This window comes from Capsicum annuum, chromosome 10 (assembly GCF_002878395.1).
Source record: "Capsicum annuum cultivar UCD-10X-F1 chromosome 10, UCD10Xv1.1, whole genome shotgun sequence".
Classification (NCBI taxonomy): domain Eukaryota; kingdom Viridiplantae; phylum Streptophyta; class Magnoliopsida; order Solanales; family Solanaceae; genus Capsicum; species Capsicum annuum.
The window spans coordinates 204893319-204907086 of record NC_061120.1 but is presented as its reverse complement, the minus strand read 5'-3'; the positions used below and the strand labels follow the sequence as shown (position 1 = coordinate 204907086).

Genomic DNA, 13768 nt, shown 5'->3' with positions numbered 1-13768 from the left:
TAATACATATTATTTTTAATACATCAAACTAAACACAGCATAAAAAATAATTCCAATATTACTAATTTCACTATTATTAATTTCAATACTACTAATTCCAACATTATTAATACACCTTATTCAATATTATCTTATATACTTCGTGAAATGATCCCCTGGGGGAGTGAAAACATATTTTATAAAAGAAACTTTTGAATAATATTATACTACCAAACTGCCTTCTTTTTTCCTAATTCCACGCTGAATATTTTTTCTAAACAAAACAGCGAAAGTTCAAAGGAAAATAATCAATCCAGCGCAGGCAATTCAGGTTTATTCAATATTTCCCTTTCATCATATTATCAATGAGTTGTTCAAAAGCAAATGAAATTTCTTAATTAGTAGAAATTAATTTCACAGTATGAATTCTGAACCTTTTGTGGTTTCAATTTCGTATTTTCAAATAAATTTGAGCTTGAAATGCAATTATGCGAAATTAAGTTCATGTTTTTTCATTGGCCTAATTGTTCAAATATAATATATATATTTTTTTGCTGAATTTGAATTTGGAAATATTACTTCTTAATTTTTTTAACCTGTTAGTTTATGTGAAGCTCAAAGAAAATTAAATGAATAGATTAATCAACTAGGTCGCAATTCCCCAAATTGGTTATATGAATTAACTATATTTGCTGGGGATACACTGGTATGTTGTTGTTGCTGGGAATTCAGTTTTTTTTTTTTAAAAAAAAAAATTATGACTGTGATGTCTGGGTCAGCTTGTTTACCACACGCACCTAGACTAATTCCAGGGATACATGCCACCTCCCACCAGCAAGTAACAAGTATTAGGTAACCTTATCCACCAAGGCTTCTAGAACAGATGGAAGAAATCACCTAGTGTTTGTTTGTGTTGGGAGTTTAGTTTTATTCTTCTTGGTTAAGTCGAGTGGCGGAAATGAGAATGTTGAGGTGGATGTTTGGACATACTAGGAGAGATAAATATTAAGAATGAAGATATCCTGGAGGACAGGGTGGGAGTGGTCTCCGTGGTGGGCAAGATGAGGGAAGTGAGACTGAGATAGTTCAGGTATGTGAAGAAGCAATGCACAGAGGTTCAATGAGGAGATGTGAGAGGTTGACCGCGGTGGGTTTTAGGAGAGGTAGAGGTAGGCCGAAGAAGTGTTGGAGAGAGGTGATTAGATAGGATATGGAAAAGCGACGTTAGATAGAAAGTTATGAAGGTCATGGATTAGGGTAGAAAGACTAGTAGGTGGTTGAGCGTTGTCTTGTTCGAGTCGGAATAAGATTGGTGGTAGTTTGGTGCATTGTACCTGTTTCCCTATTTTTGTATCCGTAGTAATAGCATTTTTCTCACAGTTGATTGTCTTTTTACTTTATTACTTGTTATTTGTTGTGCTTCAGTTAAAACATTAGTTGGTTACTGTTATTACTCCTTTTATTTGAATGCTATGTTATGAATTTTCTATTATTTTCTATGTCCTCTTTACTTCTGTATTTTCTTTTAACTTCTCTGATGTGCGTTGTTCGAGCAGGGGATATTTCTGAAACAACCTCTCTAGCTCCTCTAAGGTTGGGCTACTCTATCGTCCCCAGACAATGCCTACAAGACTACACTAGGCTTTTTTTTGGGGGGTGGTTTAGTCCCCATTTATGTAACTAGCTGGTGCTTACAATGTAAATATATCATGTGAATCCTGAAACTTTGATTATTAAAAGAATGATAATTATAGCGGTATTTTGTTATCTTTGGGTGCTTGAATTCTTATTCATTTTTTGAATTTAATTTAAAAGGTTTGAGTTGTGATTGTTTTTAATGATAATTTCAGGGAATTAATACTTGAGAGTTTTAAGCGTCATGGCAAGGATAAAACCTCAAGCACTTCTACTGCAAAGCAAAAAGAAGAAAGGACCAAGTGGTGTCAGTGCCCCTACAATTATAGTATACATCCTAATTGTTGCTGTGATGGTGTTTTCCCTGTTTTTTACATATAGATATTGGTCTCGGAGGTTAGTGAAAGTCTTTTCCATTTTAAGTTGTATATTCCTGGCTATCTTTTGATTATTTAGTTTTTACACATAAAAAAATGTAGTTATTTAGATACAATTTGGATATATAGCATACCTATATAGGCAAAACTACATTTCGAGAGTAGCACAGGGAGTGGGTAGTTTTCCAATGTTGTTGTACTCATACAATGTTCTTTGCTTCAGTGAGCAAAGCTCTCTATGGCAGTTATCTAGGTTCTTAACTTGGCATTGCTGGTAACGGTCTCTATTCGTACTTTAGTTGATGATAAGAAAAGTGAGGCAACGGTGTGTTTAGGTATGGCATGTCCCTAGTTGGTGGTTGTATGTGAAGTCTAAAATGAATAATGTCTGATTTCTGCATTCTGTATTTGCGTTTATAGAGAACTAATATTAAAACTTTTCGTTGACCACTTGTATGAATGTATCTGTATTCAATACTAACCTAATCATGTCCTTCTCATAAGCTTCTGGAGTCTTGATATATCCATTTCCGACACTTGGCGATCACTTTATCTTCTACTAAAGGACTTTGAGTATTGTCTTCTCTTTTAATAAGTATTTGGTTCTCTTCAGATCTAGCTATATTTGACACGACTTCCTTTAACTCTGTCCCAAAAAGATTGGCATTTTTATGCACTTGGAAATTATTTAATCTTAACACCCTATTTTACCTTTATTAACATGATTTGTGGTGATCCTTTGTGATATCAAAGCTGATTTTTATTAGGAGTGAGAAAGAAGAATGTGTGGCGCTCTTACCATCTCTCATATAATTGTTAGTAGTAAGGGCAAGTTTGTTACTCTGTACTGTATTTATTTAGTTTAAACTTTAAACAGTAGAAGTTTTCCGTTGTTTCTCAAACTTATTGTCTAGTCAAATACGTCATATAGGATGTGTGGCGGAAGTGCTGCTTTTGATCTTGTGCTAGTCACTACTTGATGTTGAATGACGTGAGTCTTTATGATAGTGGGGAAGCTTTTAAAATTGGAATATTTATTCTTCTTTTTTATTTACTAAGCTTTCGTTTCTAGATTATTTTTTGTCTATATAGAATAATAATTATGGACATAGGAATATAAATTGTATCGCATTCTTGTATCGTAATTTCTGAAACTTGCTAATTTTTTTTATGTTTCTCATCCATGCCTGTCACAAGACTAGTGTTAGTGCTATTGCTACATAGCATAGGCTAAATAGTCTAATATAGAATGAAATGTGGCAATTGATGGTGGGTGGTATTGTACTAAGAATGGAGTACCTGCTGGGGGAGATTAGCTTGGATGCTGGTGCTTGAGGAGAACTGTAAATTCTATAACTGTAAGGGAGTACTCAAAAGTTTACGTGAGTTATCTAAGGGGAGTTCAAATTTTTAGTGGAAACACAGACTATTAAGGTCTTGGGTTGAGCACATAGAAATACTTTTTCTGATATGGTCTACGGGGAGTTCAAATTTTTAGTGGAAACACAGACTATTAAGGTCTTGGGTTGAGCACATAGAAATACTTTTTCTGATATGGTTGGCGATGAGAGTTGGATCCATGCCCTTTACCAACTCTTTTAACATGTTAAATTGAGTGACCACCTCAATTAAAGTTTTAGCCGTTAGAAAAAGGTTTCTCTTATTTATTTATCTCAACCAAGAGAGCTCACTTTCAGCCCCTTGTTTTTGTTGACCCAAATGCTTCATGAGTCCATCACAATATGTGGAAATTTAGTAATATTTTGGTGCAAAGAACTTCAAATAATGTATGATTCCTGATAAACTATAAATATGGAATGAATTCTTTTGTTTCATTAACAACGTCTCACTTGTACATTTGTTGAATATTTTATGACAAGATGCGTTTGGATAGATGCTTTTCCTCATATTTCGACCTTCTTATTTTCTTCTGCCTAGATCAATTGTTCAGACACAGGATGCTATATCAACAAGCAAGGTACCGATTTTTATTTGGTATATGATATTGCAAATATTCTTTCTTGAGCTCCAATGACCAAATTATCCCGTTTGTTCTGATCCAGATTAATTAGTGTATTATATTTTTTAAAAAATGATGGTGCTTGGATCAGCTTCCTCGCACCTTGCTTATTGCACAAGATACGTATTACCTTCCACTAGTGTAGGCACTGGGTTTATTTACCCACCTAGGTCTAGACAGATGGGAAAAATCAAGAAATCACCTAAGCGATTTTTGTCTTTGCGGGGATTTCAACCCTGGTTTCCCATGATTTCCACTTACTTATATTTAGATCCTTCAAACTGTATATGCCTTAGTATTCTTTTGCACTCATGTATATCCTTACCTATTTCTTTGCTGCAGGCTATTGAGAGGAAGAAATCTGATATTCCTAATTACGCTGTGAGTTCTGAAAATTCTCTTCCCTGCTTTCTTGTGAAGCTGGTGTCATGACTGAGTTCTATCTCAGATTAGCTAGTCAGCTAGTATTTATTTACTGGATACCAGCTTTGAGTATGCCAGCATGACAGGCAGCCAGTTCTTCCCCCCTCCCCCCTCCCCCCTCCCCCCTCATCCTCTTTAACTTTCCTTTTGTCATGCTACTAGCTTGTTTTCTTCACCGTAGTTGGTTGGTGATGTTATTCAGTATTAACTTGTCATTTCCATTCAAGGGAACAGTTCTGTATCTTTCTTACATTGTAGCATATAATGCTGTTTTTCTTTCAAATCTGGAGTGTTCCTCCTTATTTCTAGGCTGCATATTTCAATGCTTTTTTTCGTTATGTGATCCTTATTTCTTTTCTAGACTTTGTTAACTTCTCTTTGTCATTGGTAGCTTATAAGCACTTCAAAAGGCCTGATAACGGTGGAACTTTACAAGGATGGTTCTTCAGACATTGTTGATGACTTCATTGATTTCAGGTGTGTAACTTATATTGCTTCTTGTTTTTGCTTTTTCTTTCCTTTTCATGTGGTTGGTTTGTTCTTTTTCGGAGACGACAATTAAATTACTTCTAGTTTATATACATCTAATAAGCCACTTTTTTTTAGTTATTAGTTTGTTTTATGCAAAGACGACAATTATATGGCCCCTATTTCATTTAGATCTAATAAACCAACCTTCTCTAAGTAGACGAATCAAGGTATTCATCTCTTCCCTACCTCACATGCAACACCTGGTGACTTATATGCATGCTTCGAGAAGGAGAAATTCTGGGATGAGCTCATGTGATACTCAAAAAGGTTCAAGACAAACCTGCTACAGAAAAAAATAAGGGGCAAAAAGACATTTCTTTTTTTCATAATTTAAGGAAACACTTTCCTAAGTTTGAACATTTGGAAATTAGGAGTTAAAGAGTAAAAAGTCTGAAGTTCAGCATGTTAAAATCCATCTATTCTGTTTTTTCTCCTTTCTCCCTGATTTTCGAAGGGGAAAAGGAGAAAACTAGGGGGAGGGATTGATCACATTTTTGATTGGATCTCTAGTTTTTGTCATTCCTTCCGATGACAATAATAAGTAAATATTTCCGAGCATAGGAATGATGGGTTTTGATTCGGAAGATTGTAACCTATTTCTTTTTATCTTAAGGGGTCAGAGTTGATATTTTTGACTATTTGTGGTTGTGGCGATTTACGATTTCAAGCTGATGAAATGTTGTTAATGTTATTTTCATGTGTCTCCGCCATTTCATCACCATTTATCTGGTTTCAATCTCTTTAGAATCTCTAAGCTTTCAACGTTCACATTATTGTTTGACTGATCTATCATTTACCATTTGATTAGAGCTTTCTGAACAATCTGCAGATAAATGGGTTTTCTAACATGTTCTATGGATAGCTCGTTGCATTTTCCACTTTAGGAATTCATCTTCTTTTTATCTTAAAATCAGAATCTTTAACGACTTTGCAATGTATGGGTGCAAAAGAAAGCACAGCCACAAGTAAATGCCTAACTAGAATGATGACAATCTTGGAATGCTGGTCTTATATGTTAATGATTCACATGGATGCTAAGATGATTTTGTCATTAGTGGAGATTAATGCCTATTTCGGGATAAGTGTGTCATCTAAGGAACATATTGGTTTTGGATCTCCATCACAAAGTTCCCTGTAATAAAGATACGAACCTCAAGTGCATGTTGGTTAACCTGTAAAAATAGTCTGTTTATTTCTCTGTTTACGTATTTGCAGTCAAAAGGGTCACTTTAAAGGGATGCAATTTACTCGTGTAATAAAGAACTTTGTCATCCATGGTAGTAAAGTTGAAAGGCCTGAAGCCACAGAAGATTGGACATCGAGGGGAAAACTGGACACAAGGTCTTTGTTGCACATCATTTGCTGTTATTGTGTCTTATACAGTTGCCTTGAGATCCCCTTTGCCTCAGTGTCGTCGTTAAATTGGCAATCTTTATCTTCAGTCTTAAGCATGAAGCATTTATGCTTGGTACTTCCAAAGTGAAGCACGAAGGTGGAGGATTTGATCTATTTATAACAACAGCACCAATACCAGATTTGAACAACAAGATTAATGTCTTTGGGCGTGTCATCAAGGGAGAAGATGTCGTGCAGGTATAGATCCTTTTCCTTTTCCTATCAATTTTGCTTAAAGAAGTTAAAGGACAAAGTTAGATATTTGCTATTTCACTGCTTTTCCACAACATATACTAATATTTAGTGATTAAAACTTGGGAAAAGGGTCAAAAATGCCCCTCTACTTCCATAAATTGGTTATATTTGCCCTAAGTTAAACTTTAGGGTTAAATATACCCCTGCCGTTACTAAAGTATGCAAATATACCCCTCTATTTAACGGAAGTCCACACGGGCTAACATTTAGCGACATGGTCTCCACGTGGCATGCCACGTCAGCGCCACATTTTTTCCACTCACACAAGAACACACCCATATACACACACAACACACACATATACACACACATACACATCCATATACACCATAGTACCATACACACACACTGATTTAGACTACACACACAGACCCAGAACAGCAATAGCGAAAAACAGACCACGCCCGAACATCGACATGAAACAAAAATCCAACTATGACAGAACCAATCCCTGCTTATGCGATCTGGTCGTCGGAATTGACAGAAAAACAATTTGTCTTGGCCGTTGTCGAATCACCGGCGAGATCTGGTCGTCGGAACGAGTTCGGGTGTCTTGCTCCCTCACTCGCTGCTTCACTCTCTCTCAAGTTCCCTCTCTTTTCGCTCAATATCTCCCTCTCTCGATCGGATGTGTGTATTAGTGTGTGAACTGGGAGTGTCTTCTCTGTGTGTGCGTTGGGAGCAAGAAAAGAAAAAGAATTGGAGACTCTCCCAAAAATCCTGTGGGTGTTTGTATTCCTTTGGTATATTCTATGAAAAATGAGAATCAAAAAAATGGAGTGTGTGTGTATGGTGTATATGGGTGTGTTGTGTGTGTAGATTCTGTGTAGAAAAGAAAGGAAAATGGGGTCTTGTGTGAGTGGAAAAAATGTGGTGCTGATGTGGCATGCCACGTGGAGTCCATGTCAGCTAAATTTTAGCCTGTGTGGACTTCCGTTAAATAGAGGGGTATATTTGCAGACTTTAGTAACAGCGGGGGTATATTTAACCCTAAAGTTTAACTAAGGACAAATATAACCAATTTATGAAAGTAGAGGGATATTTTTGACCCTTTTCCCTTAAAACTTTCATTATGATTCGTCAAGAACTGACAAAGTCATTTTATTTAAACTGGCCAAAAATATACTGGCAAGCCTGGCAATGAGATTTCAATGTTTTCTCTTTTCCTTTTCCACCCCCACTTTAATGTTGATGGGTTGGTCATGGCTATTCAGGGAATCGAAAAAGTAGATACAGATGATCACTATCGACCCAAAACTCATGTACAAATCAATGAAGTAACTCTGAAGCACAACAGCTGAACTCTTCATCCATGAGATGCAGTTACTTGACATCGATGAACAAAAGCAGGCAGCATCATGTGTAGATTTAGTTTCAGGTTATGATGGTCCTAAAATCATTGAAGATTTTAATTCCTCAGAGTTTAGATGTTGCGGCTTGCTATCGGTGCCTTTGATGTAAAATATGGATACATGCATTCCATTTGTATAATTTGGTTGGGCTCTTCCCAAAATTTCCCGTAGGGTAAACAATCTTCTTGTTCTATGTATCTTATAGTATACAGTATATTCAGAAGAAAATTTCCATTATACAAGACGGTGATTCGTGCTTTTTCATACGAGATCCAGATTAGACATTTCTGAAATCATGATGCAGGATTAATTTACTTTTACAAATTTGGAAGTGCAGGACTAGCAAATACAGTTCTTTGGCATATTAACTCCTAAGTCAACTCTACTAGATGAGTTGCCCAGGCATCCCAAATGAGAAAATAACAAAATGAACATTCGTGGCATAATTGAGATGCTTCTTGATAAAGGATTAGAGAGTAATGTGCTCCACAATTTAGAAACACATTTGAATTGAACAAGATAGCAGACAGGTAACCTATAGAGGATTTCCATAATTATGTCATCCTTGAATTGGGCCTACATAGATTTGACAAGGAAAGTGATTTTGATTATGTATTTGGATCTATAATCTATATTTATAATTTGTAATTTATCCATATCTATAATCTATTAAAAGTGTGAAGGGTCTTACAAATATTATATTGTTTGCCCTTCATTAAAAGTCATTGCTTTAGATAAAATCATCTTTTCATTATTTTTTCCTAATATTTAAGAGTTAAAAATTAATTAAATATATTTATGGTAAGACCGTTCCTTATTAGAAATCATCAGAATTTCAATATTTTTTTTTCCTAATTTAAGAGTTGAAAATTAATTAAATATATTTATAGTAAAAACTTTCCTTATTAGAAGTCATCAGAACTAATGACAGTTGATACTTTTTTCATTAGTTTAAAATTCTTAATCAACTAAATTTGATTTTAAGAAGATTTGAAAAATCTAGAAATAAATATAAAACTATTAGGATAAGAAAAAAATTAAGAAGTACTAGATTTTTAAATGTTTAAGTACGTAATAAGAATGTAATCAATGATTTTGTAAGAATTTGACTTTAAAAATAAGGAAAAATTTTAAATATATAAAAAAATCGTAACACAAATATGGTTAAAATTGATGTGTCTCTCTTAGCCCGTGGCAACAAGGGAAAGAGGTACTATTTGACAAAAGCGAAAATAATGATATATCAACTACTTGAAACTTCTGTTGGTAAAACATATATGTGTATATGTTTATATTTACATTATTATATTAAAGTGCGAAATTTTTTTGAAAAGTGATTAAACTTTTACACTTTATTAAAAATCTCTGCGATAGGTAAATCATTTAAATTTACATAATTAAACGTTATCTATAATCTATAATATATAATATATTAAAAGTGTGAATGGTCTTAGAAATATCGCTTGAACGTTTTGCCCTTCGTTAAAAGTCTTTTCTTTAGATAAAATCGTCTTTTGACTATTTTTCCTAATATTTAATAGTTGAAAATTAATTAAATATATTTATGGTAAAATCTTTCCTTATTAGAAGTCATCAGAATTAATGACAACTAATATTTTTTTTTATTAGTTTAAGAATTTTAAATCAACTAAACAATTTTAAGAAGATTTAAAAACTCTATAAATTTACATCTGCATCTACAATATATTAAATTCATTAACCACTTGAAACTTGTGATGATAAAATATATATGTGCTTACAATAAAATATATGTTTTGAACTTTTTGCACTTCATTAAAAACCTTCGTAATAGATAAAATCATCTAATTTTGAATAATCAAAAAGTTACACGTGCGGCTAAACTAATATATGTTAAAAGTGTGAAGACATGATTCGAACTTTTTGTTCTTCTTTAAAAGTTTCTCCTTTAGACAAAATTATCTTTTTGTCCTTTTCTCCAATTATTATTTAATTAATTTTATAGTATTGATTATCTGGTAAGAGAAAAAAAAATCTGGAGAAATAGTGTTGATAGGTCTTGTTTTTTTGTGTGTGTGTAAGTGAAAAAAAGTCTTAAAATATATGATAATAAGTAAAGAGCCTTAAGAAAACCTTTAAATATATGACGCAGGACGTTGGCACATCATAATTATGCATAGATTTGTTACGTAAAACGTTTCTATTTTTCTTTCAATATTTATATAATTCGGTAACTTTTATTGATTTGATTTCTTTTTCAATTTGGATTCCTTTCCTCAAAATATTATAAGATTACTGCATAAAGGTATTTTTATATATTACTTTATTCTTGTAATTCTAAATAGTAGGGATGATATTTTTTTGTATAATTTTCGTTCAAATGCAATAAATTATGATTTTGAGCTCTGGTTTAGGAGCATATAGAGATGACAATTATGAAAAAAATTCTAAATATTAGACTATGTCTAAATATCAGACTATGTATTGATATATTATTTTAGTAATATTTAATTCTTGATATGTTGTAACTATGTACTACTATGTTTGTATTGATTTGTACTATATATTTTTTTTTATAGTACTTATAGTTTGAAGTTGTTAGGTATTTTGTGAACGGTGAGTGTGTTAAAGGTAGATTTAACCATATTATTTTTTATAGCTCGATTATCGTATTATTTTATTTTAGTTTACAGGTGATAGATGAATGTTCGATCAAGCTTTGATGAATTTTGTGTAAAGGTTAGATGTAATCAAATTTTTATTATACCTCAATTTCGTATAATTTGTTGTGGTTTACAGGTGTGGTAGATGAATAATCGTCAGAATTTAAGAAATTTTTATGTAAAGATAATTAGGTATAATCGGGTTGTTCTGATATTTCGATTGTCGTATTATTTGATTATAGTTTTTGTTTTGTTACTATATGTTGTTTTTGGTGAGAAAGTTAGATTTAATCGCTTTTTTTTGATATATTTGATTGTCGTATTGTTTGTTATATTTTTCAGTTTTTTCAAGTGGGATAAGTATTCTACATTGTTGTTTGTAGTTCAAGTACAGTGTAGGACCCAGCTACTAATTAGTTGCTCTTATTTATTCTTTTCAAAGTTTCAATTATTATATTTTTTGAATAAATACTCAAATTAAATTAATTTGACGCATAGTTGAATAGCATAAAGAAATTGCTATGCACCAAAAATTTGAACTAGCTTAATAGAATATTTAAAACATAATTTTCACGATATAAAATTTTAAAATTTAGTCCTTCATAGTTTGAATCTCTCAAGCAAAAAACGTAGATACATGACATCAAAGCTAACGATTATCTAACAATCAACTTTCTCTAAATATTGTTGAGTATATGATCTTACAGTGCTCAACATTGCAACAAAAATTTGAAAATTTACATACTACAAACTAAAAAAAATGAATAAAGCAACAACTTACCATTTTAATTACCATTTTACAAATGTATAAATATGCTTAACCTAACATTTTTATTATGGAATCTTTGTAGATTTATAATATATCTGCTTTTCATCATTAGAGCACTCTACAATAGATAAAATTATATTTACTGTATAATTGTAATAATAATTTTTTGCTGAGAAAACAAAATAGTCATATTGATTCTTTCTTGATTTTTAAAGTGATCAGTATTTGGTGAATAAACATGAGAACTAGAAAGAAAAGAAAAAGTACTGTAAATCATCTATTTTCAGTAAAAAAGACAATATCTTGGAGCGAAAGGGGTGTTAAACAACATGAAGGTCGTTAGCAAAATGAAGATACTTGAAAAATTGTTTGTTTAGTTAACAAAGAGGTAATCATTTTTTTTTCTATTTATATTATATTTTAGAAGTTTTGTACTTAAGAATATAATGAACATAATAATTTATTTATTTTCATGCGTTTATCATTATTAATGTTATATACACGTACAAAGCACGTACACTAAACTAGTAAACAACATAAATTTCAACACTTTCCTATCTAATTACTTCTCTCCCTACTTTTATATTAATTACATAAAATTTCATATATGATACTTTATTCTAAGTCATGATACATTGGATTATGATACATTAATAAGATATTAAATGCGGTTAAAAACAGAAACAAACAGTAATTAAATCTACTCTAGAGCAACCAACGCGCATAATTAAAGAAATTGTCATTTAAAATGCATAACATATGTAACAACATTATATTTTTGAAATTTGAACAATCAATTCATATTTGTTTCATCACATTCTTTCAAAAATAATTAATTGTCCGATCTTCCATACGGTTTTCTCTATATGAATAGTATTTTGATTTTGTTGAGACATTCTGAAATTTGACTAAGCAAAATTATTTATGAAAATTACAAAAGTGATGGATTTGTAGTTAGCGAAAATATTTCGTATACGAGGTTGATTTTTGCCATTGCCGCGAAGCTTAACATAGATGAATCAAAGAAAAAGATTGATGTTCGATATATTGTTGAAGGAAATACGACATCAATGGTGATTAGAAACGATAATAGTGTTAAGGTCTATGTTGAGTTAAAGAAAATGTTTACAGATTTTGTAATGTATCAGTTATGCATAACAACAACGAATAAATCGACTGAAGAGAGAGAAATTGATGTTGAAACTGGTGCAGTGGTTTGCGTAGAAGGAACAAAATCAGATGCGCTTGCACTTGATGTCGTTGACTCAAACAATCAGTACTCTTTATATGTACCAGAAATTGCAACTACAAAATCTCATCACTGATTGTTAAAATAAAGAAATTAAGGCTGAGCAGTTGTACAAGGATAAAAAAAACTCTTAAAGCTATAATGGCTAAGTATGCGTTAGATCACAGTTTTAATTTCAGCTAATAAAAAAACTATTTTTATCTATCTTTGTGGATATCTTTTGTGTTGTTAGTGTTTATTTTCTTAGAATATTACATTATAAATTATATATCTGTAGTTTACTTGTTAATTAATTTGATAAGAGAACGTGCATTGGATGGTGTCATAGGTTTGTCAAAAGGCATCAATAATTATGTTGTATAGCAATATAATTTATTTATGATACATATATGTTGAAATTGTCTTATTTGCTCACGACTTGATACATTAATAGTTTTTCAGATATATTGTGTTTTTATTAAAAACATATGACGATAAATGAATATATGCAACTATTGGTTGGAATACCGTAATGAAACTTGTAGTTGGCTCATGAAGGCATCTTGCTTGATGGATTCAGATCTTTTTTAAATTTGTCGATTCAATAATGAACATACATGTTCAATGAGTGATAGGGTGTTAAAGCAGTTGAAGGCTATAATTATCGTTGTTAGTAACTTTATTAAGCAAAAATTAGTAAACCACAAGAGAAACACACTCTAGCGGACATTATCGAACAAATGAAAGTTGTTTATATTATTGATATTAATCATATGAAAGCATGGCATGCCAATGAGCATGATATAGAAATGATTAGAGGTGGATCTGCTGATGGATATAGACAAAAGGTGAAATACATTTACATGCTAAATACTGTGTATTCGAAATCACACATTAGGATGCATAAGACTACAAATAATGAATTCAAATATTTGTCTATAGTTTTACAATCAATGATGCAAAGTTTTCAGTATTGCAGATCAGGAGTTGTGATTGACGGTGTACAAAGAGACTTTTCTTTCTGCTAGCACATTTGGTGGCGTAGGTACGTCAAATCATATGAATTCAATGGACTTTATGATATATAACATTATGATTTATTTTAGTTTATTTTGTATAATTATATAACAATTGATACAATATGATTTTTTGATATTGTAGG

At 31.9% G+C, this 13768-nt stretch overlaps 1 protein-coding gene across 5 annotated transcripts; it reads left to right on the top strand.

The window, feature by feature from the left end:
• The first annotated feature begins 155 nt into the window (after positions 1–155).
• On the top strand, positions 156–8231 carry LOC107843592 (peptidyl-prolyl cis-trans isomerase CYP21-4). Of its 5 annotated transcripts, none has more exons than XM_016687916.2 (9): positions 193–310; positions 1536–1572; positions 1830–2010; positions 3930–3969; positions 4354–4392; positions 4826–4911; positions 6181–6306; positions 6408–6558; positions 7830–8231. In XM_016687916.2, exons 3-9 carry the CDS (start codon positions 1859–1861, stop codon positions 7914–7916), a joined length of 681 nt encoding a protein of 226 aa, XP_016543402.2. In that variant the 5' UTR covers positions 193–310; positions 1536–1572; positions 1830–1858; the 3' UTR covers positions 7917–8231. The 5 variants fall into 5 exon arrangements, with proteins under 5 accessions (XP_016543401.2, XP_016543402.2, XP_047253185.1 ...); XM_047397229.1 differs by having other exon boundaries at positions 194–310; positions 1536–1677; XM_047397228.1 differs by having other exon boundaries at positions 194–310; positions 1536–1735.
• Positions 8232–13768: the final 5537 nt, after the last annotated feature.

Bases quoted from the DNA above. Each gene is read 5' to 3' on its own strand.
- LOC107843592 (XM_016687915.2), top strand. From the start codon at position 1,859: ATGGCAAGGATAAAACCTCAAGCACTTCTACTGCAAAGCAAAAAGAAG. The intron at 2,011-3,929 runs GTTAGTGAAAGT...TCTTCTGCCTAG, and splicing joins TATAGATATTGGTCTCGGAG to ATCAATTGTTCAGACACAGG. The intron at 6,307-6,407 runs GTCTTTGTTGCA...CTTTATCTTCAG, and splicing joins AGGGGAAAACTGGACACAAG to TCTTAAGCATGAAGCATTTA.